The sequence below is a fragment of the Corvus hawaiiensis genome, chromosome 9 (assembly GCF_020740725.1).
Source record: "Corvus hawaiiensis isolate bCorHaw1 chromosome 9, bCorHaw1.pri.cur, whole genome shotgun sequence".
NCBI classification, from domain to species: domain Eukaryota; kingdom Metazoa; phylum Chordata; class Aves; order Passeriformes; family Corvidae; genus Corvus; species Corvus hawaiiensis.
The window spans coordinates 28,575,237-28,602,699 of NC_063221.1; the positions used below are offsets into that span (position 1 = coordinate 28,575,237).

Consider the following 27,463-nt stretch of genomic DNA (forward strand, 5'->3'; position numbering starts at 1 on the left):
CCAGGTTCCCAGGTGAGAGTGGAACACCAGCTCCGTGTGCACCTCTTTGCCCCTTGCCCCAGTGGGAGGCAGGATGAATTCACGCCCAGCTCGACCACAAATCTTGGATCTGACACACAAAATCCACTCTAATCCACCACTGTGAGTGTGGCCAGGGTCAATCACTCTGCTGAGGTCAGGAGGAGCTGCACAGAGACACAGATGTGACAGAGCCCCAGCACACACCGTGGCGTAAAGATAGACAGCAGGGCAGCTCCAGGGCCACTCAGCTACTTCCATTTACTCTGGACAGGAGCCAAAATGGCAATCAGGGCATCCTTGAGGAGCTCAGCATCTGCAGGGCTAGCCCAAGGAGGTTCAGGATAAGAGGATCAACAAGACAAGAGCGTGGCAGCATGTGCAGTCTAAAGATTACGCTAGTTTTCTGTGAAAGGAATAACTTTATTCCATTGACCAGGAATCCCAAGACTGTTCATCAAGACTGCCTATTTTTCCAGTGCCAAATGCCTATGCATTAATTGGACAATATCTCCCCGAGTGCTCACAGGCAGGCTGTGGCTGCTCCTCACTGAACATTTTGTAAGCTGTATAAAAACATTTTCATCCAAAAAGATTGGCAGTAAAAATTACAACATATAAATGCATCACAATTTACACAAAAACTAGTTTTTTTTTTTTTTTTGTTGAACTCTATTTTCCAAAAAATAATCTTCAGCAGGTTCAAATGACAGCAGCTGGAAACAAAAATAAGTGACCAAGTATCATCTTATTGCAAATTATAACCACTGACTTTGTACAAGCGTGAGCAGAACCGTGAAAAAGTTTGTATTGGTTTCAAGCATACAGTGGTGATGAGCCATCCTGATGAAATTCCCACCAGTGCTTCCCTGGGCCTGTGGCTATTGAGGATGTTGTTTCCATAGGAAATAACAGGAACCTGAAGTGACAAGTGGTGCCAACCCATAGGAACATGACCAGCTTCTCCCATCACCATCACCGCTGTGTACTGACTTCTTGGGAAGGTTCGTGACCCATTACCAAAGTATTTGGGGGTGGGGGAAGGAAGGAGGGGGTGTCCGTAAGAAATGATTTATTCAAAATTAATTTAAAACATCACATTTCAAATGTCCCAGCACATCATCAGAAACATTTATAAAATGCTAACTCTGCCGTGTGTCTATGAAGACATTGCTTGGAAAAGGAAAGTGAGAGATTCACTACGGTGCCCCCCTGCCCCTGCAATCCGTGACGCCGGCTCTCCTACCCCACAATAAGTTATAAAGCTGTACAGCTGACATCACATCCCATGGTTACTTCCAACAGTGAAATGACTGGTTACTTTCAACATTAGTGCACAACAGTGAAAAGCTGTCTGCTGCTCCGTGTTTTGGCAGCAGCGCGTGAAAAGAAATAAAAAAAGGCACTTTTTGGCTGGTTGTGCCTTTAACTTGGCAAATTTGTCTGTTCTGGAGGTACCCAGACACTCCTTAAGATGTCTCCCATTTCTGTGCATGTTTGTTTATATAATTTTTTTAAAGTAAGGCAGAATCCATAAATAAAGGCAAAAAGCAGTGCAGAAAATGTGACAAACACAAATGTACAAAAGATGAAGTTAGTTGGCACAAAAGAAGCTTGAATCCAGAGCCAGAAATCACTGAACTGCACTTGACAGAAAACAAAACTGTGCTCAAATCATCCCAACTGGTTTCCAGTTATTTGTGAGCAAATTAAAAGAGCTGTGATATTTTAAACGTTGCCTGGTCAAGTGAAAATACAAACAAAGCCAATTCTTTCTTTCCCCATGTTAAAATTGCTATAAAATCTGCACAACAGTGTTCCCAGCTCACTCAAGGAATTTTTCATCATATACAACCAATACCAACTTTCTCAGTAATTTCAAAGCATAAGCAAGTGATTGCAGATCCATGACTGAGACTACATTTTATTCAATATGTCTCCAAAGGTTAAAAAAATTTAATGAGTAAAACTGCAACAGAATTCCTTCTTAAAGTGCTTTTTTCTTTTAAACTACTCATTAACTTTTTCTTTTTTTTTTAATTCACCAACATCCTTGAATAATAAACGCTTGCAAACCTAGAGAACAAAGCTTTTCTTTTACTGCCCTTCCCAGCTGTCTGAAGGGCTTTTAGAAAGGTACCAGGAAAGATGACTCATTCCAGAGCTCCTTTACCAAATCATTCTGTAAGGAATCACTCTTCTTACAGAGCAATCCTGCTGATCTTTCTCATCAAGAGCTTTGCAAATTAGCAGGGAGACATATTAAATACAGAAGTCCTTATGTAAACCCATTCTTTAACTAATATTTTACAATGAAATGTAAGTCATCACACATCTTTACAGAAATTTGAATATTCCTATTCAATATTATCAGAAAGATTAAAAATTTGCCCTCCATACATAAGGGCAGTCTGTTTATTTTTTTTTTTTTCCTGTATAAAAACCAAAAGATTTTTTTTTTGCAGCATCACAGAAAAGCAACAGTTTTACATTCACTCATTTAATGTTCACATAAAAATTCAACCACTAGCGTTTGTATTTGATAAAATCTTCTTGACAAACTTAGTTTCGGTGTTTTGGACTGTCACAAGCTACTGCAGGTGAAGATGCAGTTTTCTAGAGCATTTGTTGATCTGAAGCCTTCGTGGCTAAAAAAATGCTTTTATCTTTCAGGGAAGCAACCTCCTCCAGCATCTCCTCTGGTCCTGTAAAGCCACTGCTCCCCCAGACTTCCAGTGGCATAAGCAACACGACTCCAGTTCCAGTAGGTACCAGGCATTGAATGTTTGAGTCGGTTCCTGTGTTCATAGGGCTCTCCTCTAAGGGTCAACATCATCAAGGTCACTTTTAGGCTCCCCAATCATCATAGGAGACTCTGAGCCCTTTCAACACACAAGGGACAGGGAGAGAGGGACACAGTTACTTTTGTAAGATGCACAGTAGTTGTGTGTATGGTCAGTGATGGTTCTGACCCGAGCCCCAGGGACCAGCTGCCCCACAGAGCCACACAACAGAGGGTAAATCTGCCCTTGTTTTACCTGCTGCAGGTGCCTCTCCCCATTCTCGTTGGCAGGGCTGCTTTCTGACCCATTGCTGCTTCCAGACTGATCCTTCTCATTCAGCAGGGCTGTGGCATAGGCCAGGGTGTCCTGAGTTGGAAACACCCCAAGAGAAGGTCAGTGGCCATGGTGATCCCTTCATTTCACAATTATTATTTTTAAAAAGTTTTATTACTTTATTATTATTATTATTATTTTGAAACAATAATAGTCGCTGTAGTGAGACAGCCGAGCCACCACCCATAATTGTGAGTATTGACTGATATCACTCAAGGGTTAGTTTGCTTCAGGAACAAGCACAGGGTCTGAGCTTCTAAAAGGAAAAGCTGTCTTAAGTGCACTGGAATATCACGGAATCATTAAGGTTGGAGAAGACCTTTTAAAATCAAGTCCAACTGCCAACCCAGCACCACCACCATGTTCACCACTAAACCATGGCCTCAAGTGCTGTATCCACATACTTTTTGAACACTTCCAGGGATGGCGACTAAAAGTTGCCAAACCCAAAGATGCTTCCAGGAAAGGAAGTAAGCAAGTTTAACACCTCTGCCAGGACTGCCACATACCTGTGCTGAAATAGTGCGCTGGAAGGTTTTTGCAGTGGATGTTTCATTGGACACGTTACTCTGAGGAGCCCAGTAATGTTCAGACATCTGCATAAAAAGCCAAGAAAGCCATAAAATTGCCACTTGATTTTTACTTATGTAAAGCCTCAACCACTTGTGATGGTGGGTGAACTAAGACTGGAACAAGCTTCCTGAATCCTCTGGCAATGAGCTGCAGATGTGGGACACAGACACTTTAAATGCAGCCATAAAGGTTGTTGTCCCTCAGCTGAAAACCAGCAACCAACTTCTGCTGAGCTCCAAGTTTCCCAAGTGTCCTTGGATATTTATGAAAGATATGTTGGCCAAACTATGTTCAGCTTAGAGAGAAGAACAAACACTACACGTGTGGGAGGAAAAGCTGTATCAGTCAACAGCTGTGCTTTGTGCAAAGCCGTGATGATTCTGTAAGGAATCCAATCATTTAAACATTCTCCTGCATCAACACACAGGCAAAGGAAAACTGCTTTTTTAAAAAAAACTGAAGCCTTCTAAGACGAATACAGTGGCACTGAAAGCTTCCCACATAACAAAGAATAATCACTGCAACCATTCACACTTGGTTTTATTCACTGTAAACGCATTTCTGCCTGGAACACGTGGGGGGCTACTGAAGTTCTGGCATTGCATCAGATTTAGCTGCATCCAAGTTGTCCTTGGAAAAAATGAAGTAGCTTGTATTTTGTCTTTAGAGCCACCTGAGAAAGCCATGCAGAGGATGGAGATTATCCATCCCTGATTATTGTTGTAAATGAGTGACAATTTCCCTGTCACAGCCAAATTACCTTTTTCTGTAGCCACTGCACAGCCCAACTCCAGTGGTGGGAATTCTCCTTGAAGTAATCTTTTGCAGTAGGGCACCTTGGGAATTGCAATTATATGCATTAGTCAGGAACAAGGCACTCTGGCCAACACAAAAAAAATACAAAGACTCCTCTCTCTTTGCACTGCTGCCCTCTGTGTGCACTGTTATCACTGCAAACAGACTTAAACTCCACAGTCCTGTTGTTAATTGAATTAGCAAGAGCAATAAGGTCTAGTAAAATTTACTCAAAGCAGTCTACCCCACAGGTTCACATATTTCAGAATTATGCTTCATCGGGACATATGCCAAGTTCTAAACAAAGAGAATTTAGGAATTATAATATTTGAAACATCTGGGACAGTTTCCCAATGTTTATCTGGTGCTAATGTCAGACTCCTGCTCTGCAGAATGACCTTTCCCCTTATAAACATCAATTCTAATTTGTTACCTGAGAAATCCCTTCAGGTACCAACCAGCAAAGATTTCACTTCATACTGGCCCATGTACTACCAAGACCTTTGAGCACCAGTAACAAAGGATAAAACTGATCAAAAATAGGAGTAGTAGGTTTTTTGTAATAGTCACAGAGGGGCCTGAGGCAGGGATGAGGCTAAACTCTGACACCTTCATTACTCACTTCTGAGCCAGAGTAACAAGGAACTTGACACACTGGTAGCAACGACTGCTGTCCACGTGGTTGCTGTGGTGCATCAAGGCTGCAGGGAGAAACACATGGATTAGAAACCACAATCCAGATTTCTGTGTACCAGCCAGTCTGAAAACGTAAAGATGAAGCTAAAAATTTAAGTTAGGGAATAGAATTTTTTTCTACAGATGTAAGCATAATTTGTGTTAAACACATTGCTGTAGTGCTGGCAGTCTTGAGTACATCCACAACTCTATTGGATTAAAAATAGAACTGCTGCATTTTCACTTTGATCTTTCAAATGCAGTACCTGAATTTTAAACAGCCCTAATGCAGTTATTCTTCCCCTATAATCCATTCTATGTTAGATAATCACTATGGTTACATTTGTCTGAAGGAAAAAAAAAAAATTGTCTGAAACCCCCAAAAATGAACCAGATCACCAGCTTGCACCTGGATCAAAGTTTACAAAGCCAGAGGAATGTTTAAAGCTTCTTCACAAAAACAAGCATAGCAGAATTCAACAGCCATGAAACTGTTTCATGGGAGACTCAGGCAAAACCCCAGGCCATTCCTACCAGGAAGTTTTCTATACCACGAATTCCCACCTCTTTAAACAAAATTCTTTGACTGAGGAGAAGCACAAAGATTTCCATAGAGCTGCCACAATCAGATTTGCTACTCAAAAGTTGCTCTGTCCATAGCAGTCAGCAAAGAACACTGTACTGAAGCCTCCAAAGCTGGCAAAAATTGCTGGGGAACTGCAAATTGCCAGTTTTAATACAGTTGAAGCAGAGCAGATGATTAAAATTACTGTACTGCTGTACTGCAAATTATGCACAAACATCCTATTAAGGACCACCAAAACCTATCATTTGCTGGTTTTCCTTTCCTGGATTAAACTAGTCAACATGAGGGATGCTGTTCAATGCTGTTGTGAGGAAACTTCAAGGTAAAACTACAACTTTCACTCCCAAATCTCAGGGCAGTTCTTGAAGCCTTCAACATAAAAATCCAATTGAACACTTGCACTTCTCCTCTCCAGAGGAGAAAAGGTCATGTATTGCCCGAATTACAGCACAGAATTGGTCCAAGTGGGACCAATTTACCCAGAAATTAAAATAATCACTTAGCTATTCTCTTACACTGCTGCATATTTCCTTCTGTTCCCTCAGCCATACCTGGAAACTACTAAACAGGGGAGCACTGACAAGAGAAATAAAGAACAAAGCTAAATATTCCTTCTCACTAAAACAGAATCCAAGATAACTGAAGGTCAAAGTCCCAATCTGAAGCAGCTCCTCACCCAAACAGCCATGAAAGAGCTGCTCAAGCTGCACTAACCCATCAGAGGTGCTCTCTGTGTTATGCCACATTTCATTTACACACAAAAGCCACTTCTCCTGATGCACATGAAATAAGCCCTCATTACTTTTGGGATTTTTCTGTTGCTTTTGAATGCTTCAATAACTTCAGGAAAGTTTTGTATCAAACGGAGAGACAGCACTTTGTATGAGCAGCAACAGGTGGGAGCCCCCTGTCCCACTGTGAGGCTCTACTGCAGTTAGCAGGGCAAGCATCCTGCTGTGCTGAACCAGTTTCTTTCTATGGTAATTAGGGTGCTGACAAAACAAAAAGATTGACAATTTCTTGAGATATGTAGGAAATAAAAATTAATTTTAAGGTTGCAGGATTCATACAGTTCCTCTGTTATGGTAATCAAAGGTACTTTTCTTCCCTCCTGTTTTACACACAGCCCGGTCTGTCCCTTATTTAAATAAGTTAGCTCTCTTTCCCAGTTCAGTTCCTTTCCAGTTTGCTGTCACTATAATATTCCAGTGCTTATTTTGGATTTCTTAGAGCATTTCCTGGAGTGGCAGTTGCTAAATCAAATGTGTTGAGTTCTTTTCCCTGAGAAGTAGAACAGTTTAGGAGGATTGGGAACCAGGAGATGGCATGAATCACCACACCATCAAGGTCAGTAGGAGACAGGAGTGTTCACCCACTAGCTTACTTGCCTATTAATCCATTTTCAGTTTCAAAAGCAAATTTGATGCGCTCTACTTGTAATGGGTCTTCAATAACCTGTTAGGAAAGAAAAATATCAACTTAAGTAAGTTGTGTGTGATGCTGTAGCTATTCTATGGAATGGTTTTAACCCCTCCAACATGCAAAACAAGACTGTGAAGTTTCATGTGTCACTGGATTACCAAGACAGAAATTTAGGGAGTAATAAAACTTCAAACTGAAGGATTAAAATACGTGTGGATGTTGAAATTACCAATGCAGTCCTGACTTTTTTTGTTATATATCAATACAAAATCCTTCCTGTCCAAGTCTTTACCCTTCACTTACCAGGATCTCATGGAGTAACTGGAATATGTTTTTCAGTTCGTGAGGCGGAGCAGTTTCCAGTTGAGTCTGTGAGTAAGAAACAAAGTTACTTAGATAGCAGAATATACCGATGAAGCACAGAATTTCAAGACAGCTTTACAGATTTTTGAAAATTTGTTAATTTATAAAGTAAAGGCCAAGAAAACCTAAACCCCAACACCTCCCCAGATCCAACAAACTGTACTGATTGTTCTGCAGTGCTCTTATAATGCACAAGACACAGGACGAGCAAAGCCTGAAGGAAGCACTTATGGGAAAGGCTTGTCCTGGTTTTGTGTGTACCTTGATGAAGTGCAGCACAGTGAAGGAGAAGTGCTCGTTGCAGAAGCAGCAGTACACCACCATCTCGATGAGCACCGACAGTGACCCTGTGAGCTCGCGCAGCGCATGCATCACCTGCGGGCACAGCACAGCTTCATACAGCTCTCTTCGACAAAATAAGTCTGTAACACACTGTTTGTCCTTCCCAGGAAGGACGCAGCTCTTTTCCCCAGTGCCTGCATGGCCCAGGAGGCTGAACCCCTGCCCTCACAGCACTCCTTCAGCTCCTGATGCCCACTTCCAATGGGGTGGTCAAGCATGATCCATTAAATCAGAGCAACTCAAGTTAGCACCTGCACTTGACATGGCAAAAAGCTGCACAGGCCTTTGCAAACTGTGCATAAAACCAGACCCAAAGCTTAGGGATATACTAGAATATGAAGAGATCAAGAAACTAAAGGTGCCTTCCTGTTTAGGCTCAAAATAACCACATACGCCCCTGGCTGCCTGCTTCTGAATATTCAGTATTTTTCATGGAAGGATATGTCAAAGGAATACATCAGACCAGCTTTTGAGTTCAAGCAGGGCAGAATTTAGAACAGGTACCTCCATTAAGTAGGGTTTTCCCTCAGACAGGAATAACAAGGCTTCCACTTCTTCATGGAGTGCCAGAAGCGGCCCTGAAGCGGTGATGCTGAGAGGTGGACGCTGCTTAAAGAGACCAGGAGCTATAACAGCAAATACAAAAACAATCCACTCATAGATTAGTTTGTTCTAACACACCTTGAAGACATTGCTGCTCATTTGGCACCGTGAAATCCCTCATGACACTCATCTCAACTAGTTTATAGCTGGTGTGCTACCACTCCAAGTAACAAATCTCTGGCACACTGAAGTGTCACTTACTTTAGTGACAGCAGACAAAAGAACTGCAGGAAGGTAAAGCAAAATGTCCACAGACTATCAGTACTTTGAGTTTTAGTTTTACTCCTAATCACTTTTGCACATTCATCATATCCAGAATGTTTATAATTCTCCTGTTACCTTCTGATTTTTGACTGCTTTCAATCCTAGACAGAAATTAAGTTATTCTTCTAAAAGACAACTTCAAAGTCCTCCTTCGGGAATTTTAACTTTAATTTTAACTGAAGATTTTACCTTATTTCTTTATTATCTTTATTTGGATACTTCTGCCTCTTGTAAGAACTATCTAGGAGAGTGTTTCATTGTTTATTATTCAGTAGCTTAGTCTAAGTAGTCCCCTTTAGACTAGCAAAAGGCAGCACAAGCAAAATACAGCTTGTGAGGCAGTGAGCCTGTTCATCCAATGACACAGCTTGATTCACTCACATGAGGAAAGAACTTTTGGGCACATAGGGAAGGGCAGAAGACACAATAATATGTTAGTATCAAGATTTTCAGCCACCCCCAAATACTGTTTGCCACGGGCCCTCAATACATTTACAGCAAAATCAGAAGTAACCAAGCGTGTATTAACCATTACTACCTTAAATTCAAAGTTACTGTATTTTCCTCATTGATGTTAAGTTACTCCCAGGCAATATAACTGAAATGCCAAGTCACCAAAAGACAAAACCACAATTCTTACCAACATTTCTTTGTGAGGAGACGTCAGAGTGCAAGACAAGTAGTGCTACAGTGTTGTGAAGATATCCAAACTCACGTGCCTGTGCTGAACTCCACCTGCGGTTCTGCTTGAGCCAAAGAGAGATTTAATTAGCTTTGGTTTATTTAATCAATTTTTTTAAGCCAAAATAATGTTCTTCCAGTCCACCACCATGGTTAATACTTTGGAGTGGGTAAAAATTTTGTTGTTATCAAAATCATCATGCTCACTTCTGCCAAAACAGTTATTTCCATGCTAACTATACATAGGTCAGCTCACACTTGCATGAGGTTTATAGAAAAATCAAAGGATTTGTCTATTCTACCACATGAAAAGTATTTATTCATAATTTAAACATCACAAAAAACGTGGGGATGGACAAAGTACAGCACGACACAACTGTACCTGATTGCTCTGCCGGTTGGGGCCAAGGAGAAAGTTGATCATGTGCCTCAGGGCAGAGTGTCTGAGGAGAAGACTGCTAGCCCTTATTCCCTGCTGTGGAGACAAAACCAACAAGTTACTTTCCTGTGCAGGTGAAGAATTAGTGCTCAAAAGTAAAATGCACAGGCTAAAAGCTGCATTTTCCACACCAAAACCCCCATAAAATCACTACACAGATCAATAAGGTAAACTGCTAAAGAGCTCATTTAGGCAGCACGTTACATACATCAGACCAGAGTCAGCAAATGCACACTAAATGTCTTACAAGAAACAAAAAAAAAGGGCAAAAAGAATAGAGAAATAGAAATAGTTCAGCCAGTTATCCTGCTCCCTATGGGACAAAAATCCTGAATGTTGGATATATATTTTTTAAATATATATTTATATAAATATATAAATATTTATATAAATATATGTGTTTCATATATATATACACACACACACATATATATATATATATATATACACACACACACACACCCACCTGTACACCCTCTCAAAACACAAAACCAATATTCAGATTCTGGAAATGACAGTTTCTATTGGTATAGTTTGCTGGCATATTTTTGTGTGATTTTATCCTAATCCACGATTCAAAGCCATTTACTTAAAAAACAAAACAGAACAACTCCGATTACTCTTAATAAAAGTTCTGAGAGAGTTACACTGTGCTGCTAACCGTCCTATGAAAAAGGATCACTGGCTGCTTTATTATTGTCCTTTAAAATTTAAATAGCCATGAGGGAATAATGGTTTCTTACCTTCTGTACAAAGTTATTGAACAGCAAAAAGTACTGAGCACAGTTTTTACAGTTTTCAGGTACATCTTTATCCAGTAGAGCAAGTAGCACCTCCAGTAACTGGTGTAAAGTTTTTAACTGTGGGGAAAAAGAAAAAGATTTTGAATGTAAAGAGCTGTCAACTGCTTAAAAACCCAAAGTGTTTCAAACACCTCCTCGGCAGGAAGAGATGAGCATTAACCCATTCCAGAAATGAAGAGCTACAACCAGGACCAGCTCACACAGCTCTACAAGCACAGCAAGAGCCAGCAGGGAGAGCCAAGCAAGGGGATGTTTGGAGAGGAGGTGACACTCACTGACCTTCTCCTGATAAAGCAAGGCACTGTCGAGGGTTTTTTCAAGGATAGTGGCCACAGCAACTCGCACCTCCCTCACACTGCATTCCAGGAGGAAAGTCCTGGAAGATAAAAGGTGAAGTTGCAAAGAGAACTGGAATCAACGTGTAAGCACAGCTGCTATGACTAAATGTGGTGTTTAGTATTTATTATTTTAATAGCCCAGATACATTTTGTATGGTACTTTTGTGGGTAAGCTTTAACTTACATTCGTGCATTCCTGCTTGACACCAGTAAGGCCTATAACACCCCTATTTATATATTTATTCATTCAAATAAAATAAAAGCTCTAAAAACTCTCATAGAATCCTGCTTTTCAATGCAAATTAGAAGATAACATTTTCTTTACACTGACACACTTTTTCAGCATGTCAGAACTCCAATAATTTGTTTTCAAAACACTAATTAGCCGATCCTTAGCTTGGCAAGAAAAAAAAATCTTTCCAGTTTAACTGTGACCTTTGTCAGGTAAGTATTTAACTTACCCCAAGCACTTTTGCCATGTTCTTCTTCCCCACCACTTGCAGGACTGACTCGACAAACTTATAACACATTTTGAGTCACTCCACTGAACTCAACACCTGCACCCTCCTCCATGTACACTGCACTATCTCACTGGATTTTCAGAATTACTCAGAAAGCTGCACAGAGCAAATACTAGAAATAATCACTTAAGAGTTTTGTCTAAAGTATCTGTTTAAACAATATACACAGTCAACTCTTTGGGAATACATCAGTATAGGCCAGATCATGTCATTAGGAAGCTCTATCCACACAAAACACATCAGACACAATTGCCAGGACTTACTTTACAAGCTCCCGGCCCTCTGGCCCAACGAAATACTCAACCAACCACTGACAAGCATCAATGCTTTTGGAGAGCAGTGCATCTATAGTGGCAATCCACTCTTCTGTATCAGCCCTTCAACGAAACAAGGACAACTGTCAGTAATCCAGGAGAAAAAACACCTCCAGAAACTAAACCATGTTTCTCATTTGCCTTACCTGAGTTTCTTCTTGGTTCGGAGATAGGTTTGGAAGAGGAATTGGACTGCCAGCTGTAAGCTCACCTTTGCCATGCAGGGATAATAGGGATGCTTTACCTTAGTCTGAAAGAAATACCAAGTTTACTCCAGAGCAGAAGTGTGTCTGCAGCACACATGCTGTCTCTTAAACACATCAACATGCTTCACTTGGAAAAAACAAACCTCAGCATTTTTCTGTGCTAAGTCAGTCTCCAGTGCTGACTGTGCTACTTAATAAATATGCTAAAACAGGAGCAAACTTGCCCTAAGGCCAACTAGATCTGTGGATTTCAAAAATTTAATAAATGCTGTTTGTTTATGACTCCATTTAGAAAAACTTCATTAAGAAACTATCTCCAATAAACTCTATCAACCCTGAGGTAATTAATACCAACTTTCAGACCTTCCACATGGAGAGGGACTTCTGTCCCTCTAGAGCTCAGTTTGCATCATTACAAAAGGTGGTTTATTAAATAAATTTTACTGGGGAAAAATGATGTTTCTCCCAGTAGTACTAGAAGAGGAGGCTGCAGTTTGCTTTGAGACAGATGTTATCATCAGCATCAAAAACTACTGGAGACAAAGAATTGCTCGTCTGGAAAAGCAAAATCATGTCAACGCTTCTCTTGCAGTTTTCCTGGTTGTGACCCAAATAGCTTCTGTGGCATTTTACCCAACATACTTTGAACACTCTAAGATTAAAATCCAGGTACTTACAGCATTCAGGGATGCTAATGACAGAACAAAACTGAAGTAGTCGCTACTGTATACATCTCTGTTTTTCATAAATTTCAAGTTTTCATCTCTCACCATCTATAAAAGTTACAGAAGGCAAAAAAAAATGTTGTCAAAATACACTTCTCTAACTAAAACTTCATCTTTTATGTAAATGTGTGGTGTTTAAAAATCAGTGTCAAACTTATTCTGTTTCCTTCTGAATCACTACTTCAGCAGAGGAGAAAATAAATACAAGAGACTTAGAAGATTTGGTATAAAACCAGTGATTTTCTTTCAAAGATATTACAAAACAACAGATGAGTGACTTAATCATTTGGCCATTAAGGGAGAAAAGGAAGAAATTGCAGGTAAGTTCTAATTTTCGCTTGTTTTTAATAAAAAAGCCAGGAGAACATGCCTAAAACTAGAAACAAATTTGTCGAACAAATTAAGATGCAGAGAGCAAGGAGCCCTGGTGTAATTACAAGCTACAGCCACAATAAGGTACTCAAATGCCAAAGCCCTCTTTTTTCAAATGAGATTTTGCTGAAAGACTCTCAATAAATTTGAGTCAAGTTCTGTTCATTGTAATTATACAGTCCCAGATAGAAGAAAGCCCAAAGTGACTGTTTGCCCTGAACCAGCCCATGTGGAGGGCCAGACACAGCCTGCAGAGTTTATTCTCCCTGTGTGTGTGTGATGCAGGCTCTCTTCACTGCTCCTCCTCTTCCTACATTCTTGTAGAACTCAAGAACTTGGGGATGACTGTAATTTGCCATCATCTCCATGACTCCTCAAGTGTACTCCAAATGAAGCACCTTCTCTGCTCTTGTGTCTCCCTGCTTGCATGCTGACTGCTGCCAGACCTCATGTTTGATTCATCTGCCTGCAATTTCTTCAAAGCAAAGAATTGATGGGCCAATTTTGCGAGAAGGTTGAGCAAAACTTACAATAACGCATCACTAAATAGCTTGTTAGTAACTTTGTGTCAGAATCCAGAATTGCTTTCTAGTTTTGCTACAAGGGAATTACTTCAAGGTAACCTTTAAAAGTTCCTGTGTTTCTCTCACTATGTGCTCAAATTTTACATGAGCAGAATTTAGTTGCCACTTTCAGGGTGCTCTACCTGATATATCCGCACAGGCATTTTCTCTACAAAAAGTCCCTTTTTTTCTCCTTTTCGAACCAGCTTAGTCAAGATGGAGAGACGGTCACTGTTAGGCCTGTGGGGTCGAGGTGATGACTGGGGTGAAATTTCTGGTGAAGAAGGAGCAGATCTGAAATATAAACAAGCTGAAGGTGAATAATGAAATTCTACAACAATCTACACTTTAGGTATAAAATACCAGTGCAGCCAGAGTGATCTTAAGGCAAATTTGATGACAGCCTGAATATTTCTTGAGGCTGTCAGTCAGCTTGAACTTGCTGCCAGAGTAGTAGTAGACAAGCAGCCTAAAAACCAACCCAAAACAACAGAAGGGTCAATATATTGCTTTGCTGGACAGGAACTATGCAATTCTTAGTTGTGGGGAGAGGTGTAGTGATCAACATGAGAGAAACCTTTATGGATACAAGAAGAACTTACAAGGAGAGGTCCTCAGCTTCCTGACGCACGACACTCACTCGGCTTTTCTTTGGTAAGACAGGAGAGTTCTGGTCAGACACTCTCTGGTAGAACAGCATGTAGGCATTCCAGTAGCGCCGGCGCACGTCAGGGTAGGGGTTTGCTGTGGGGAAAAAACACAGTCCATGAAGGCCCTTGAAGGTTTAGTACCTTTCCCATTCCTATATGGAAGCAAAACTGGGGGTACAAGTCATGTGAACTGCAGCAGTAGAAGTCTGTCAGATCAAAACATCAGTCTGTGTCACTGACAAAAACTGTCTGAATTATGAAACAGGTGAATACAGGAAATGAATCTGGAATAAATTCCTTAAAGTGGTGAAAAGTTCAACAATATGATGCCACACCGTGTTCTATGCAGTCATTCTCACTAGCCTAAAATAAGAGCTGTTTTGTGTTTGGTTGGGGTTTGTTTTACACTGTTTTAACAAGTGCTATTCTGCTTTACAATCTCTGCTCTTAAGCCTACAAAGTGCTGGACAACAGTGAATATGGTTCAATTCATATTAGGCCATAAACAAACTGTTATGCCCTTCAGTAAAGGGAAGGCTTTAGGGAAAAAGTGCTTCAGAAGGATTATTAGCACAAGTAACTCAAAGTACCTATAATGGACTAAGCTCTACTGCTGCTGAAATCAGGATGAAATATGAAACTATTGTAAATCAGTCTGTACTTCTGCTTACATTGATCGTAGACTTTAGGTCTATACTCTCCACCAAAACATTCATATTCCAAGGTTTCGTCAGTCAAATCAAATTCTTCAACAACAGTGTCATTAAATTTATACCACTTTCCTTTTCCACATCCTCTGTGATCAAAACAGAACATAAACACAAGAGAAACAAAGTTACTTGATTGTCTCAGTAAAAAAACAAACCACTCTGAATATCCTAGAGGTGACAAGCCTGAACGCACATTTGTTTTGACAGTAAGAGGAAAGCTTAGTTCAATTGATGTCAAAGTTGCATTTAAAAAAATAGCTTTGATTAAAACTATGAAAACTGTTCAGCCTGCAACTCAGTGTCACAGGAAGCCCTCAAACTGCAACACAAGGCACATAAGAATTAATTAGAATTTTGTACTATGATGTCCCATATTATTGTATCATTGCCTCATGATAGGTGTTCAGAAAGGGAAGAGTGGCTCCAGTAGAGCTCTGGATGGCTCCATGTACCTTTCCAGAACAAGAAGTCTTTAGACAGCTCTCAAACCTCCCACATGAACCTTCTTGCCCATTACCTCCTGTCCTTGATGAAGGAGTAGTAGTGCCCTGCGTGTGCCTGGCCGCTGTGGACAATCACACCGACGAGCTCGTAGTTTTCCGTAGGAGCAACTTTCTTCCTTGGGGAGCCTCCTCCTCCCTGGTCTGTGTTCCTGCCATTTTCCCCCACTTCTGAGGACGAGTCCTGACGAGCCATCCCCGACACAGTGTAAGGTTCCATGTTCAGCATCCAGGGAAACTGTTTGAAAAGAGATTTTGGATTAATCAAGACGTTGCAGTGCGTGCACGCTTCCTGTAATTTTATGAGAATGGTATTAATACTTCTCACACTGGGAACACCAAAGGAAAACATGGAACTTCAACTTCTTATGCTTATGACACAGAAGTTAAATAATAAACTCTCTTTAAGGAGGTTTTTTGTCTTGCTTTCTGAAAGGACCCTGAGAATGCTGCAAGCAAGGAAAAGCTCTAAGAAAAAATCACTTATTTTCTGTAGCACTACCATGTTGTAAGTGTAAGTGCATCACATACTTAAAATCTTTGTATCGAAATGTGGGGAAAAGAAGGAAAAATGAATAGGAAGAACAGGAGTGCACTACACAAAATAGTTGGGGACAGTTTTCTTACCCTTATTTGTTCATCGTATTTAATAGAACGGCCGCTCTCCCAGTCAAAGCCAAATCTCATCAGGTGAATCACCAGCAGGCTTGGTAAGACCTTAATGCAGGTGCGCTTCACTGTAGTTCTCTTAAAAAGAAACAAGAATATCACCTCTATCTGACACCCCAGGCAATCTGCAGCATCCCTCTAGAGATGCACAACAAAAACCCAGCCATGGGAAGCAGAGTGTCCATAGGACAGCTGGGATACATCTCAATAAGTCACACAATACTTTTTCATCCTGCCATCCCCCTAAATTTTTGGTTTACAACATGAGTTACAGGCATTGAACCTTTTGTCTTTAATGTAGCAAGAGTGAGCATGGCTTCCATGACCACGCTTAGAAAACATCAAACTGCACATGAACCTTCTTTCACAAAAATTAAGAATCAATACCTTTTCTTTGCACTTTTCACAGTAGTACGCATTGCTCCCTTCCAGAACCTCTCCTCTAACAAACTGATCCAGTGATATTTCCAGGCTTTGACATGAAGTCACACCAAGGTTGAGAGCCATGAAGGCTTCCTCACGCTCATACCTAAATTCAGAAGAAGAGCAGAGTAGAACTTAGCCAGCTTGCAGGAACAAGAATATGCTTAGGAAGGAATATTGCATTTGCCCCACAGCTATCACAGCTGTGATGCTCACAGGGGCTTTTGTCTACTTTCCAGTGCTACTTTGACCTACATTTTAATAGTTCTTGGAGCACATAACCTGGTAACTGATGCACTAAATGTAACATTACCTGTGAGGACAGTCCTTGCAGATCTTCTGATCGGAGAAGATTCCTTGAAAAGTATTCTTAAATATTTGGTCTCTTCCTATTTTCTGTTGGAGATGTAAAGTTAGACATCAGTTGGATATATTGCAGGGTGGAAGACCAAGAAATCAGTAGGAATTTTAAACTTCTGTGTTTATACTGTGCAGATTATAAAAGAAGTCAAATGGCTCTCTGCCTTCTTCTCTAAAGATCAAAGCAAAAAGAGAAAAAAGCTACGAAGGATATGCATATGACCTAGGAAAGAAATTGCTGAGGTTTTTACCTTGAGGTACTCATCCATTTGATCTATAAGACTGGTGAAGAACTCATAAGCATCCTGTTGCTCTCTAACATAAAGTTCCTTATTCCACATCTTGAAAATCTATATAAAGTATAAATATATGTTAAAACGTGGTTATTTCATAGCTATATCACTAAGAAAAGTATTTTTTTATATAAATTTGTTATTTTAACATATTTTGATTTTTTGAATTAGAACTTACTTTATCTCTATAAATTCTGCAATGAGAAAAGGCTGAATAAATGATTACTTTTAAAGTAGAAAAGCTAGAGATTCTAAACAAAAAGATGCAATACCTTCCAAAAGTTCTCAGGTACATAATACTGTAGCTTGCTTTCCATCAAATGACCAAAAAGAGATTGAACTTGATAGAACACATTGTCATCAGGATTGTCTGTATCATCATCAATGGAAAGCAAGGTCTGGAAGGAAAGAAATTAAATTGGTTTTTGGAAAAATCATTACTGTAAGCTGTCATGGCACACAGCACTAAAACTTATAATTTATATATTTATTGTGCATATTTATACATACACAGTTGACTTTTATTTTTACAACCTATTTACAAATGGTGCTAAGATGAGGTAGTTCAAATGAAAGTAATTCCAAAACCAGGACTTTATTGGATGCTGGACTAATTACCTCTGGGAGACCAGGCTGCATATACAGCTGCTGGAAAACAGCATTCATGTAACAAGTAGCACCACCATTCTTCAGTCCCACAAATCCAGAAATGGAGCGACTGTCCACTGGTGGAAGATACTAGAATGACAAATACATTTTTTGTCCCAATAACTTATAAAAAACGTGAGACTCCAACAATATTCTATAGCTTTCATAACCACCTTTATATTGTAGAATCACAGAATGGTTTGGGTTGGGAGGGACCTTAATGCAGTCCCACCCCCTGCCATGGACAGAGATGCTTCCACTGTCCCAGGCTGCTCCAAGCCCTGTCCAACCTGGCCTTGGACACTTCCAAGGATGGGGAAGCCACAGCTGCTCTGGGCACCCTGTGCCAGGGCCTCACCACCCTCACAGGGAAGAATTTCTTCCTAATATACAACCTAAACCTACTCTCTTTCGGTTTAAAACCACACCCCCTTGTATATGAGCTGTTAAGAACAATTTAATAGAGAACCAGGAAGTTAAATTCTGAAACTGAAAGAGCGCTGTATGTGGTCATTTAAATATTTAACACATTGCACAACACTGTTGAAAATAGCCTAAATGTAATAACAAATAAAATCCGTGATATTTAAGAAATACTTCTTTCTTACTCAGACAATTACAGACAAAGACACACTGGAGTATCTGCTTCTGAAGAAGATCCAATGGATCTGCATTTACCCTTATCTGCTTTGTGTCTTTTTAAATTGAAGACCATGGAAATCTCATGAATGAAACAACAAAGTAAACCATGCACAGGACTCCAAACCATGCTAACACAAATAAAAAAAGGCTTCTTGCTTACATCAAACTCCTTGGTGAGTGCAGGGTCACACTGGTGGTGCATAGAAAGCAGCTCCTTTGTAATTAGCTGGAGATTGGAGGGTGAGCTATCAGCCAGCATTACCAGCACTTCGTAAGCAGCTAATCTGCTGTCCGCTGTACTGCACCTGGAAAGACAACCACACCTGAGATCTACTGGCTAGATGACTCAATTATTTCTATTTCCAGAAAGCTGTATTACTCAGAACAAGCAACAATTAATGTTCTAAAGAATACTTTAAGTGATAAAACACTCCAGAGGGACTACAGAGTGCTATTTTTTTTTTTTCTTTCTTTCTTGGGGTAGGAGAATGGGGATGAATCCAATGAGAAGAGTGGCAAGAAGAACACTCCTTTAAACAAGCCTCCTTTACTGACCTGGATACACTTGCTAACATTCAGTAGCAAGGAAAAGGAGGTGCTCTAAACAAAGACACAGAATTGGTTGCAATTCTGAGGACAAACAGACAGATACTCTCCATCATGTAACACTGATGGAGACAAAACGACTTATTTACAGGGAGGGAAGCTCGGAAAGAGCTAGACCAGACAACATCCTTGCTACAAGAGATGAGCTTAGACCTGAGCTAGGCCAATACAAAACACTCCCAGCTTTTTTCAGTGATCATTCAACACAGCAGCCCTTTCTTCTGAAGGCCAAAGAAAAGGCTTTATTTACTCTAAGCAAACAAAAGAGCATGCTTGGGATGAACTGCAATGGAGCAGAACACTAAGGCAATATGAAATTCCACTCATTCCAGGGTTTCAAATGCTCCACTGGAACTTTCTTTTGGGTTTGTGGAAAGGTAGTGAGGTTATGCCTGATCTAACACCAGCTACTCAGTGCAACACAAACAATCCAGCTGCATTAGCTCAGAACTCCACAGGAGCTAATTTACACCAACCCTTTCAGATATTGTATGGCCATAACAGCTGTGACAAGAAGGAGAAAGCCCACTCTTTTTTCTCCAGTTGATCTATTCTGGGCTATATCAGCTTTCTCAGGTGCAAGGAGACTTGCTTGGTGTTAAGGTTTTTTTACAAAATGGGTAGGGAGAAGGGAAAAAGAAAGTAGTGGAACTTTTGAGATTCTCTTTTACAAGGAGCTTGGGAAGCTAACTTCCTGCTCACGTTCCAATTTAGCCAACTTCCCAAGCAGTAACGAGCTAAAGGAATATTCCTTGGACTCATGAAATCAGCATTCAGTTGTGCCTGAAGTTCATCACTGATCTAACAAAGCACAGACTTTGAAGTACAGAAATGCAAGGATACTGGGTCACACAAAAACTTCTAAAATGCTATTTGGGCACTTATGTAGGAAGTATAGAAAACTGGAGAAATGCTCCACCATTGGTATTAAATCTTGCTGTCTGTAGGATTTAATACTGACATTTGCATTCATGAGATCCAAGACAAAACTCAACATAAAAGAAGCATTTTTACTTTGGATGGAAGTCTTGCTGACTGATTGCAGCACTGCCTGCTGGGGAATGGCTATTCAGGATAATCCTGGAGGCTCGGAACAGGAAATCATCCAACAATGGCTTAATCAAAGATGAACCTGAAACACAGCAATCCACATCTACTGTTAAATACTTGTATTGTCACTGTGAATGCCAAAAGGTGTTCCACAACAACAAAATCACTGCATAGCACCATATCAACAAATAGTTTATCAAATGTTAAAGGGACCACCAAAATCAGTCCTTATAGCTCTGGATCACTTCTACTGACGTCTTCACATGTGCTGTCCAGTCATGTATTAATGCAGAATTCACACTGGTCTAGTCAATTTAAAGAGGAATACTTACCAACCATTTCCTTCTCTGCCCCACAAAGTGAGAGGAGAGTCTTGATGAGCCTCAAGTGTCCTGCTAAGAGGATGTTATCAGCCTCACTGGTCTCGCACTCCGCCGTACGGTTGGGCTCGAAATTGTCGAGCCAGGTGATCTCATCTTCTAACATGGCAGCTGGGCTTATCTTCAGCTGCTCCATTTCTGATGCTGCAAGAAAAATAAAAGGGAACACAGAAAAAATGAGCAGCTTTGGAAATGTAGAATATAAGTACAAAGAATTTCAAACAGTTTGGTAATGGTTTTTCCCCCCCAAGTAAATCCCTTTCACCAAGGAACTCAGTTCACTTTCCAGAAGGAATGAGCTGCCTTGCAGCTACCCAATGCCAAGAACAGACCATGCCAGGCACTAGTACAGGACAGTCAGCACACTGGCAGGTCACTCAGAATTCAAGGTGTAATAATTCCTCTGTGAAGGCAATTCTACATCTTTTCTACAGAAGGAGACGAGCTTGGAAGCTGCCATCAGAATGACTGAATCAGGTGTCTGCACATACTTACATGTCAGGTCATCCAGTAACTGACATCTCAGGTCAAAATATTCTGTACACTGGGACAAAAGTCTGAAACAGGTGTAAAAAGAAGAAAGGTATACTTAAAATCATAAACTTTGCTCTAAGCAGTTGTCTTTAAAGTCTGTGTGCTCTGTCCATCTAACCCAAAGCAGCATAACCATCTAGGTGTGCTTCTGCATGCTGCAGCTTTAAAAAAAATTCCTTCCCAACAGCTCCTTCTGAATGTTAGGAATCATATTGAATTCTGATTTCTTCCCTTGCCTCATAGCAATTCTAATCAGTTATCAGTTGGCAACAAAACAACAACATGCTTTAACTTCTCAGTTACTTCTCTAGAAGTGCAGAATGTCTACTTCCAACACTTGGCAAGTGCTAATCCCTTCTTCCTCAGAGCTTCCACAGTGCCACTTATTTCAAAACGTGTCAGATTTGCTTCCTCAATAAACACACATCTGAGTTACCTCTGGTTGATTCCTCTCATGATGCTGGTTGGTGACCAAAGAGGCAGCTGGGCCCCAAGAACAACGCTCAGGAGGAACTGGTTTGGCTTTTGTACATCTGGGTGAGCTGATGTGTCTGTCTGGCTAAGGGTGTACAACTGGTCGCAGGCAACGCGACGAATCTGAAACAGTGTCATTGTCAAGCACCAGCAGTTACTCAAAGGTTGAAAAAATCCCCACACTTCTGTAATGTTAGAAATCTCACAGAGAAAATGGACACTGAAATGGTGCAAACCAGGCTATTAGCTCTGCACCCACCAGCCAGGGTTCCTAGAAATTTAACAAACCCTGTCCATCCCTGAGTGAAAACCTCTGATAAACATAAATTATAAATTCAGATCGAGAGGAAAGATGCAATGCCTTCATGCAAAATAGATGACACATGATGAAATGAAGTGAGCATAAAAATCTCTAGATTTTAGATTATCCAGGGTAATCTTAAATTGGAAAGAATGATTTTTGGAGGGTTCCAGCACTTGGAATAAATTTTCAGAAGTTCAGAAGAGTCCATTAAATTTTACCCAAATCAAAGTTACTTGAAACTTTCCCTGAAATACTAGTTTTACAGAATTTGTGTCACCAAAATGAGACTATTTTCTTTAGACTAGTCACAGCACAATCCTGTGCATCTCATGGAAACCTAGAAAATGTAATACTACAGCATTTTCTATCAATCCATCACCAGATACTGAGATTACTAAAAATTTCAGAGGTTACTTATTCAAACATTAAACTGTGGGAATACTTGCAATAAAAAAATTTATGTTCAGACCATATGAAATTATCAAAACACACGCATTTCAGAAGGAGCATTTCGGAAGTTTTCAGAGGAAGACCCTCACCTCAGCACTTGGTGATCCAAGCAGAATATCAATGATGAAATCAGCAACACAAGGCAAATTGTAAAAAGATCCTGGAACAGAAAAGTACCAGGCTATCTTATTAAAAATAGTATTTTAAAATAAGTCAGTTACAGTCTTGCAGTAAAATACCACAGCACCTAGAGGACATCAGTACAGAAAAGCAGTAAAGGCTATTTCCTGATCTCCTTCCCTCACCAGAGGCTGCCACCACAATATAACAGCATTCTCCTTGCCTTCCTGCACCACTGTTTACACCTCCTGTACACAAAGACTCAAGTACTAAACACGAGCTATGCAAACAGCAGCACTTACAGAATTACATACTTCAAAGGCAGTGCAAATATTTATATTCTGGCAGTAAGTCAGCTTTCCCAAAACATTTCACTAAGGCACAGCACTGCATGCCTTATTTCAGTCCTGGAAAAAAAAATCCCTGTAATTTTAAATGAAATATTGTGTTTTTAGCTTGAGCTGTCTCAGCTAACAAAGCTACAAGCTTCTCACTATTTTTTTTTACTTGACTGTATCCATAAGCCTCCTCCCACCTGGCTTATACTCCAAATAGTGAATAATCCAATTTTTTTCCATACCTAGCTGCTGACTACGTAGCTGAAGGCAGGTTACTAAGAGAGACAAGGCTTCCCCAGCAATGAGAGCATCTTTGGTGGACACAGACTGCTGCCTCACGCAGATCCCAGCGTGCAGCGCCGTGGGCTCCCCTTCGCTTCCTGAACTGCAGTTACTTCCTGCATTAAAAAAAACCAAACAACTGCTGTAATTCATTAATTCTTTTTCTGATATTTTCAGCTTTTGGTCAGTTCTCTGCAATTTGAAAACTTCTCTGAATGCCCGATGAATGTACATAAATTTGCTCAGATTTTTTGTAATTTAATCATATAATCTCCCAAGCTGGAAGAGACCCAAGAGGATGAACATCCAAGGAATTCAGCTTCAAGCTCCTAAAGTGTTCAATTAAGATTAAACCAAACGCTTTTAGATTGGTTTAGGGACACAGTTAACCCACCTGAGCTGCTAAGTCTGTTTCTAATCCCAGCAGGGATGAGACTGTTGCTCTCTTTGATGGGCTGACTACTTCCCACGAGGTCCAGGCGTCCCGCAGCAGCGGCCCACGAGAGGCGCATGAAACAAGCCACTGTGGAGGTGAAATCGTTCACCTCCATGGTCTGGAGGAACAAGAACCAGCAGTTACTTCTGTGTTATTCAACAATCTTTGTTAATCTCAGCGATAAGAGGAATGTATCTTTTGGATCACGTCAAATTGACATTTACATTTGTTTTCCTCTCTCTTCTCTACACAGGTTCAAGGCTTTGAGAGTCTTTTTGTTCCCAATGAGAGATTAGTACTGCTACCTTAGGAGAAGTAATTAATTTTTAAATTCTCCATGAGGGTAGACACCCTTTTCACCTATCTGGAGTCAGGCATGCTGATTTCAGTCATTCAATCCATTTGGGAAGCACTGCCCAACAGCCTAACACAGCATACTTGTCACATTAGCTATGAAGTTTCTTTCAACTAGACTCAATGGGTTTTCAAATAACATTTTCTTAAGGTACTGAAACTCAAAAATTTCCTTTTTCTCCACAGTACCATCAAGCAAATTTAATTTTTAATGAAATTTTTTTTGAAAAAAAACCCAAAAACCAAACTCATCCAATTCTAATTCAAAGTATCATGGATTATAAAGCCGCAAGTTCAAACAGGAACTTTATCTTTTCAATTCACAGAAAATTAGGAAGAAAAAGATCTTAAGACTTAAGCATGACTGAAGATAAATCACAAGTAAGATTTCTGTATACATCTACTTCTTGTAAGCACTTTTGGGGTACTGCTTCCCTTGGTAGTGCCAAAATAATTTATGAGAATGTTAAAACTCAGTTCAAGACTGGAAAAGAGACTGATGGTCAAGATTTTCAGAGGCTTTTAAATGGAGTCAGGGCAAAAACCTGTATAAAAGACAGATTGATTAAAAATCCAGCTGCCACTGGAGATGACACTGCTACATCAAAATCATCAAACACTTCCTTACTTGTATGGCAACTCTTGCAGCTGGGATGATTTCTTCTACCCTGATGGAGGATCTGTCAGACACAGAGAGCTGGCGGTAGGAGGACTTCTCAGGAGTTCCACAGATGGACATCTGCCTGCTGGCCTGCCGGCTCACGTTGCGGAAGGGCCGTGAGGACAGAGCTTCCACCCCATCCTTAATGAAATCCTCATCCAGCAGGGTGGGCATTGTCTGGCCAACCAGCAAGAACCTACATTCACAGAGCAAAAACATCAGGCTTGTATTTGAACACTCACAGAGTGAATGAAACGTAACTCAAAGTACCAATTAATCTTAAATGCTAAAAGCTGCACGATAAAAGCCAACAAAGCAGCACTTTCTCTAATGAAGAGCAATTACATACCTTGCAAGTTGCAGGCAGATGGAATAGACTCCTTGTCTTGTCTCATAGTCTACCTCTGATGGGATGGAATCTCTCTGCATCACATTCACCACCAAACTTAAAAACAAATCAACAAGACAGACTCTGTTTGGAAATGTTTCACATTAGGAGAGCTGGAATTAATTTGTCTCTATCCTTCCTTCCTCCTATTCACTCAGCTGAGTCCCAGTTCAAACTGACTTCTTTGGAGGCCAACATCCTCATTTTCCCCTTTTCTATCTACAGATGGAAGCTTTCTGCTCCTGCTGGAAAATGCTTCAGGATCTCTTGGGCAGAGAAGTGCCACCGATAGAATTACTAAGAGCAAAGTATACTTGATAAATCTCACATAATCAGCATTGTCAGGTCCTCCAAACTACTCACATTGTGCCTCAACTCTTATCTGAAGGGTCTGGATTTTCAAGGCTGTAATTACAAATTTAATTTGGTTCTCCCTGCATGATCTATACTTTGACTGCTTAAAATGTCCACTGGTGTCTACACAGGGGAGTGCAATGTACACACTTGAACCTAAACACTTAAATGTCACCAAACCATCCAAATATAATCCCAACTTTAGTAAAAGCTACACTTCACAAGCTTACTTGTGCCTGATTTGATTTTGAGGTTTAACAGCATGTTACATATGACAGCTACAGCTGGTACAGTGTAAAACAGCCTTTACAGTGGTAAAACAGCCTTGGGTGGATTTTTTTCTCTGAAAAAGAAGCTGACAGGTGTATTAGTGTGCTACAGTGTGGAAATGGGAAACCACACAACTGCTAACTAAATGAAGTGCTACAAATTGAGTCAAGGTTTTGAAATCTAACCTCAAACCTCCTGCTCTGAGGAAGTTTTCACAGAAAGACTTGGCACAGTTTCTTGCCATTTCATCATCTGCAGTTGGCATCAGCTTGGAGCTCAGCACCTACAATAAATGAATAAATAAGCAGATGTAAACCACCACCCCTCAGTGTTTTTTTGTGTTGAAGTTTGAGAGTGTAACAGAAAAAAAATCACTACAAATGAAGCTATTAATAATACACTTACACAAAGCTGTAGTCAGTAAAGAGAAATCAGATCTATCCAATAAATCTCAAATATTCAGTACATCGATGGCAATTACAGATGTTTATTCTGAACCAAAGGGCATTTTGATCTCATTGCAGTTTACAGGTTAAGGGAAAGGATGAAGTACGTGGAATGTCATCTTCTGGTTCACTTGGTGCTCCTTATTAACCCAAATTATCCTTGCTTCCAGATTTTCAATCAACAGTATCCCACAAAACACCCTACATATGGCTTACTTACTGATTCACACCTTCTGAAATATAATTGTATTGCTATCATTCTGGTGTTCCTTTGTAAAAGATGGCTCAGGTAATTCTAGATGCCTTATGATCACCACCACTCTGTCATTCCCCTCCTGTTTTAAATCAGCACTAAACTTCAGAGTGGAAATCTCAGAAACATGGCCAGAAGGAAGTCTGTGGTCTCTGTGGGTCAGTTCTCATTTATGTTCATAATCCGTTTCACTTCACATAAAAAAACCCCAACACCCAAACAAACAAACAAACAAACCAGAAAAAAAACCCCACAAAAACCCCAAAACCATCAACCAAACAAACCCCAGCCCCTCCCAAAACCCCAGAAAACCCCCCAGATATTATTTACTTTCTTGAAAAGTCTCTTTGAAAGCCAACAATGCTGCAAACAAAATACATCTCTTCCAGGTTCACAGGTCAGAAGAATGTTTTACAGAGTTCCAGGCATGAAATCTTATCACCCCCTGGACATCTGCAACATTCAATTTTCATCTCTTTCCTATGTTCCGCAAATTTCCTGTGCACATTTTTTTCAGAAAGCAGTTCAGACTGGTTCCCACATTTTCAACAGATCACCAGCTGAGGGGATAAAAAAGTACATATTCCTTTTCCTGACAGAAACCATCTTCCAATGGGCTTGACTGGAGTTGAGGAATGAGTCCACTCATATAATCTACACATCTAATCCAATTTATTACTTCTCATCCCTTGCCAGAAAAGCAAGCAATTTCTGACTTGCTTTTATTACTATTTTCTCTGGCACAAAAGCAGCAGATAACAGTCCCATCCTACTGCAATATAACCTGTCAGTTCAACAAGACACCCTAAACGTTTACATTTGCTTTGAGTTGTAGAACTTGTCAACATATTCCAAAGACATAATCAAGTATCTTTCACTCCAGCTGTACAGAAAAGGGGGGAATCCTAAGGCAGGAGTGTGATGACAGTGTAGGAAGATGAAGAGCTAACATTAGACTGTAGAAACCTAAAGGGAAGCAACTACAAGACAATTCCTACAGTGATCTTTGCACACACCATGAAGGAAAGAGTAACTCTGTCTAATGTTCTGGAAGCAGTTGGCAATCGGTCCTTCAACCTCAAGTTGTTCAAACCACATTTGTAATGGGCCCTTAGAAACAGCAGGACTTGCAAGTAGAACCAAACACTG

At 40.3% G+C, this 27,463-nt stretch overlaps 1 protein-coding gene across 2 annotated transcripts in view; it reads right to left on the reverse strand.

Annotated features, from left to right (window-relative positions):
- Positions 1-420: 420 nt before the first annotated feature.
- USP24 (ubiquitin specific peptidase 24) overlaps positions 421-27,463 on the reverse strand; it is a 61,667-nt gene continuing 34,624 nt past the window's right edge. For both annotated transcript variants that reach the window (XM_048312678.1, XM_048312677.1), the window contains 37 exons: positions 25,801-25,898; positions 24,953-25,048; positions 24,571-24,799; positions 23,547-23,706; positions 23,113-23,268; positions 22,502-22,572; positions 21,621-21,781; positions 21,146-21,207; positions 20,603-20,794; positions 20,235-20,352; positions 18,775-18,919; positions 17,943-18,062; positions 17,597-17,722; positions 17,283-17,381; positions 16,985-17,067; positions 16,636-16,777; positions 16,207-16,326; positions 15,597-15,817; positions 15,041-15,165; positions 14,322-14,463; positions 13,863-14,013; positions 12,737-12,832; positions 12,000-12,103; positions 11,803-11,916; positions 10,960-11,056; positions 10,621-10,737; positions 9,821-9,913; positions 9,398-9,500; positions 8,395-8,516; positions 7,810-7,923; positions 7,489-7,554; positions 7,152-7,218; positions 5,125-5,203; positions 4,468-4,543; positions 3,644-3,730; positions 3,057-3,167; positions 421-2,900 (listed from right to left, as the gene is read on the reverse strand). In XM_048312678.1, the coding sequence (XP_048168635.1) occupies positions 2,838-2,900; positions 3,057-3,167; positions 3,644-3,730; positions 4,468-4,543; positions 5,125-5,203; positions 7,152-7,218; positions 7,489-7,554; positions 7,810-7,923; positions 8,395-8,516; positions 9,398-9,500; positions 9,821-9,913; positions 10,621-10,737; positions 10,960-11,056; positions 11,803-11,916; positions 12,000-12,103; positions 12,737-12,832; positions 13,863-14,013; positions 14,322-14,463; positions 15,041-15,165; positions 15,597-15,817; positions 16,207-16,326; positions 16,636-16,777; positions 16,985-17,067; positions 17,283-17,381; positions 17,597-17,722; positions 17,943-18,062; positions 18,775-18,919; positions 20,235-20,352; positions 20,603-20,794; positions 21,146-21,207; positions 21,621-21,781; positions 22,502-22,572; positions 23,113-23,268; positions 23,547-23,706; positions 24,571-24,799; positions 24,953-25,048; positions 25,801-25,898 (4,326 nt within the window). In that variant the 3' untranslated portion in view covers positions 421-2,837. The remainder of the gene's footprint in view (positions 2,901-3,056; positions 3,168-3,643; positions 3,731-4,467; positions 4,544-5,124; positions 5,204-7,151; positions 7,219-7,488; positions 7,555-7,809; positions 7,924-8,394; positions 8,517-9,397; positions 9,501-9,820; positions 9,914-10,620; positions 10,738-10,959; positions 11,057-11,802; positions 11,917-11,999; positions 12,104-12,736; positions 12,833-13,862; positions 14,014-14,321; positions 14,464-15,040; positions 15,166-15,596; positions 15,818-16,206; positions 16,327-16,635; positions 16,778-16,984; positions 17,068-17,282; positions 17,382-17,596; positions 17,723-17,942; positions 18,063-18,774; positions 18,920-20,234; positions 20,353-20,602; positions 20,795-21,145; positions 21,208-21,620; positions 21,782-22,501; positions 22,573-23,112; positions 23,269-23,546; positions 23,707-24,570; positions 24,800-24,952; positions 25,049-25,800; positions 25,899-27,463) is intronic.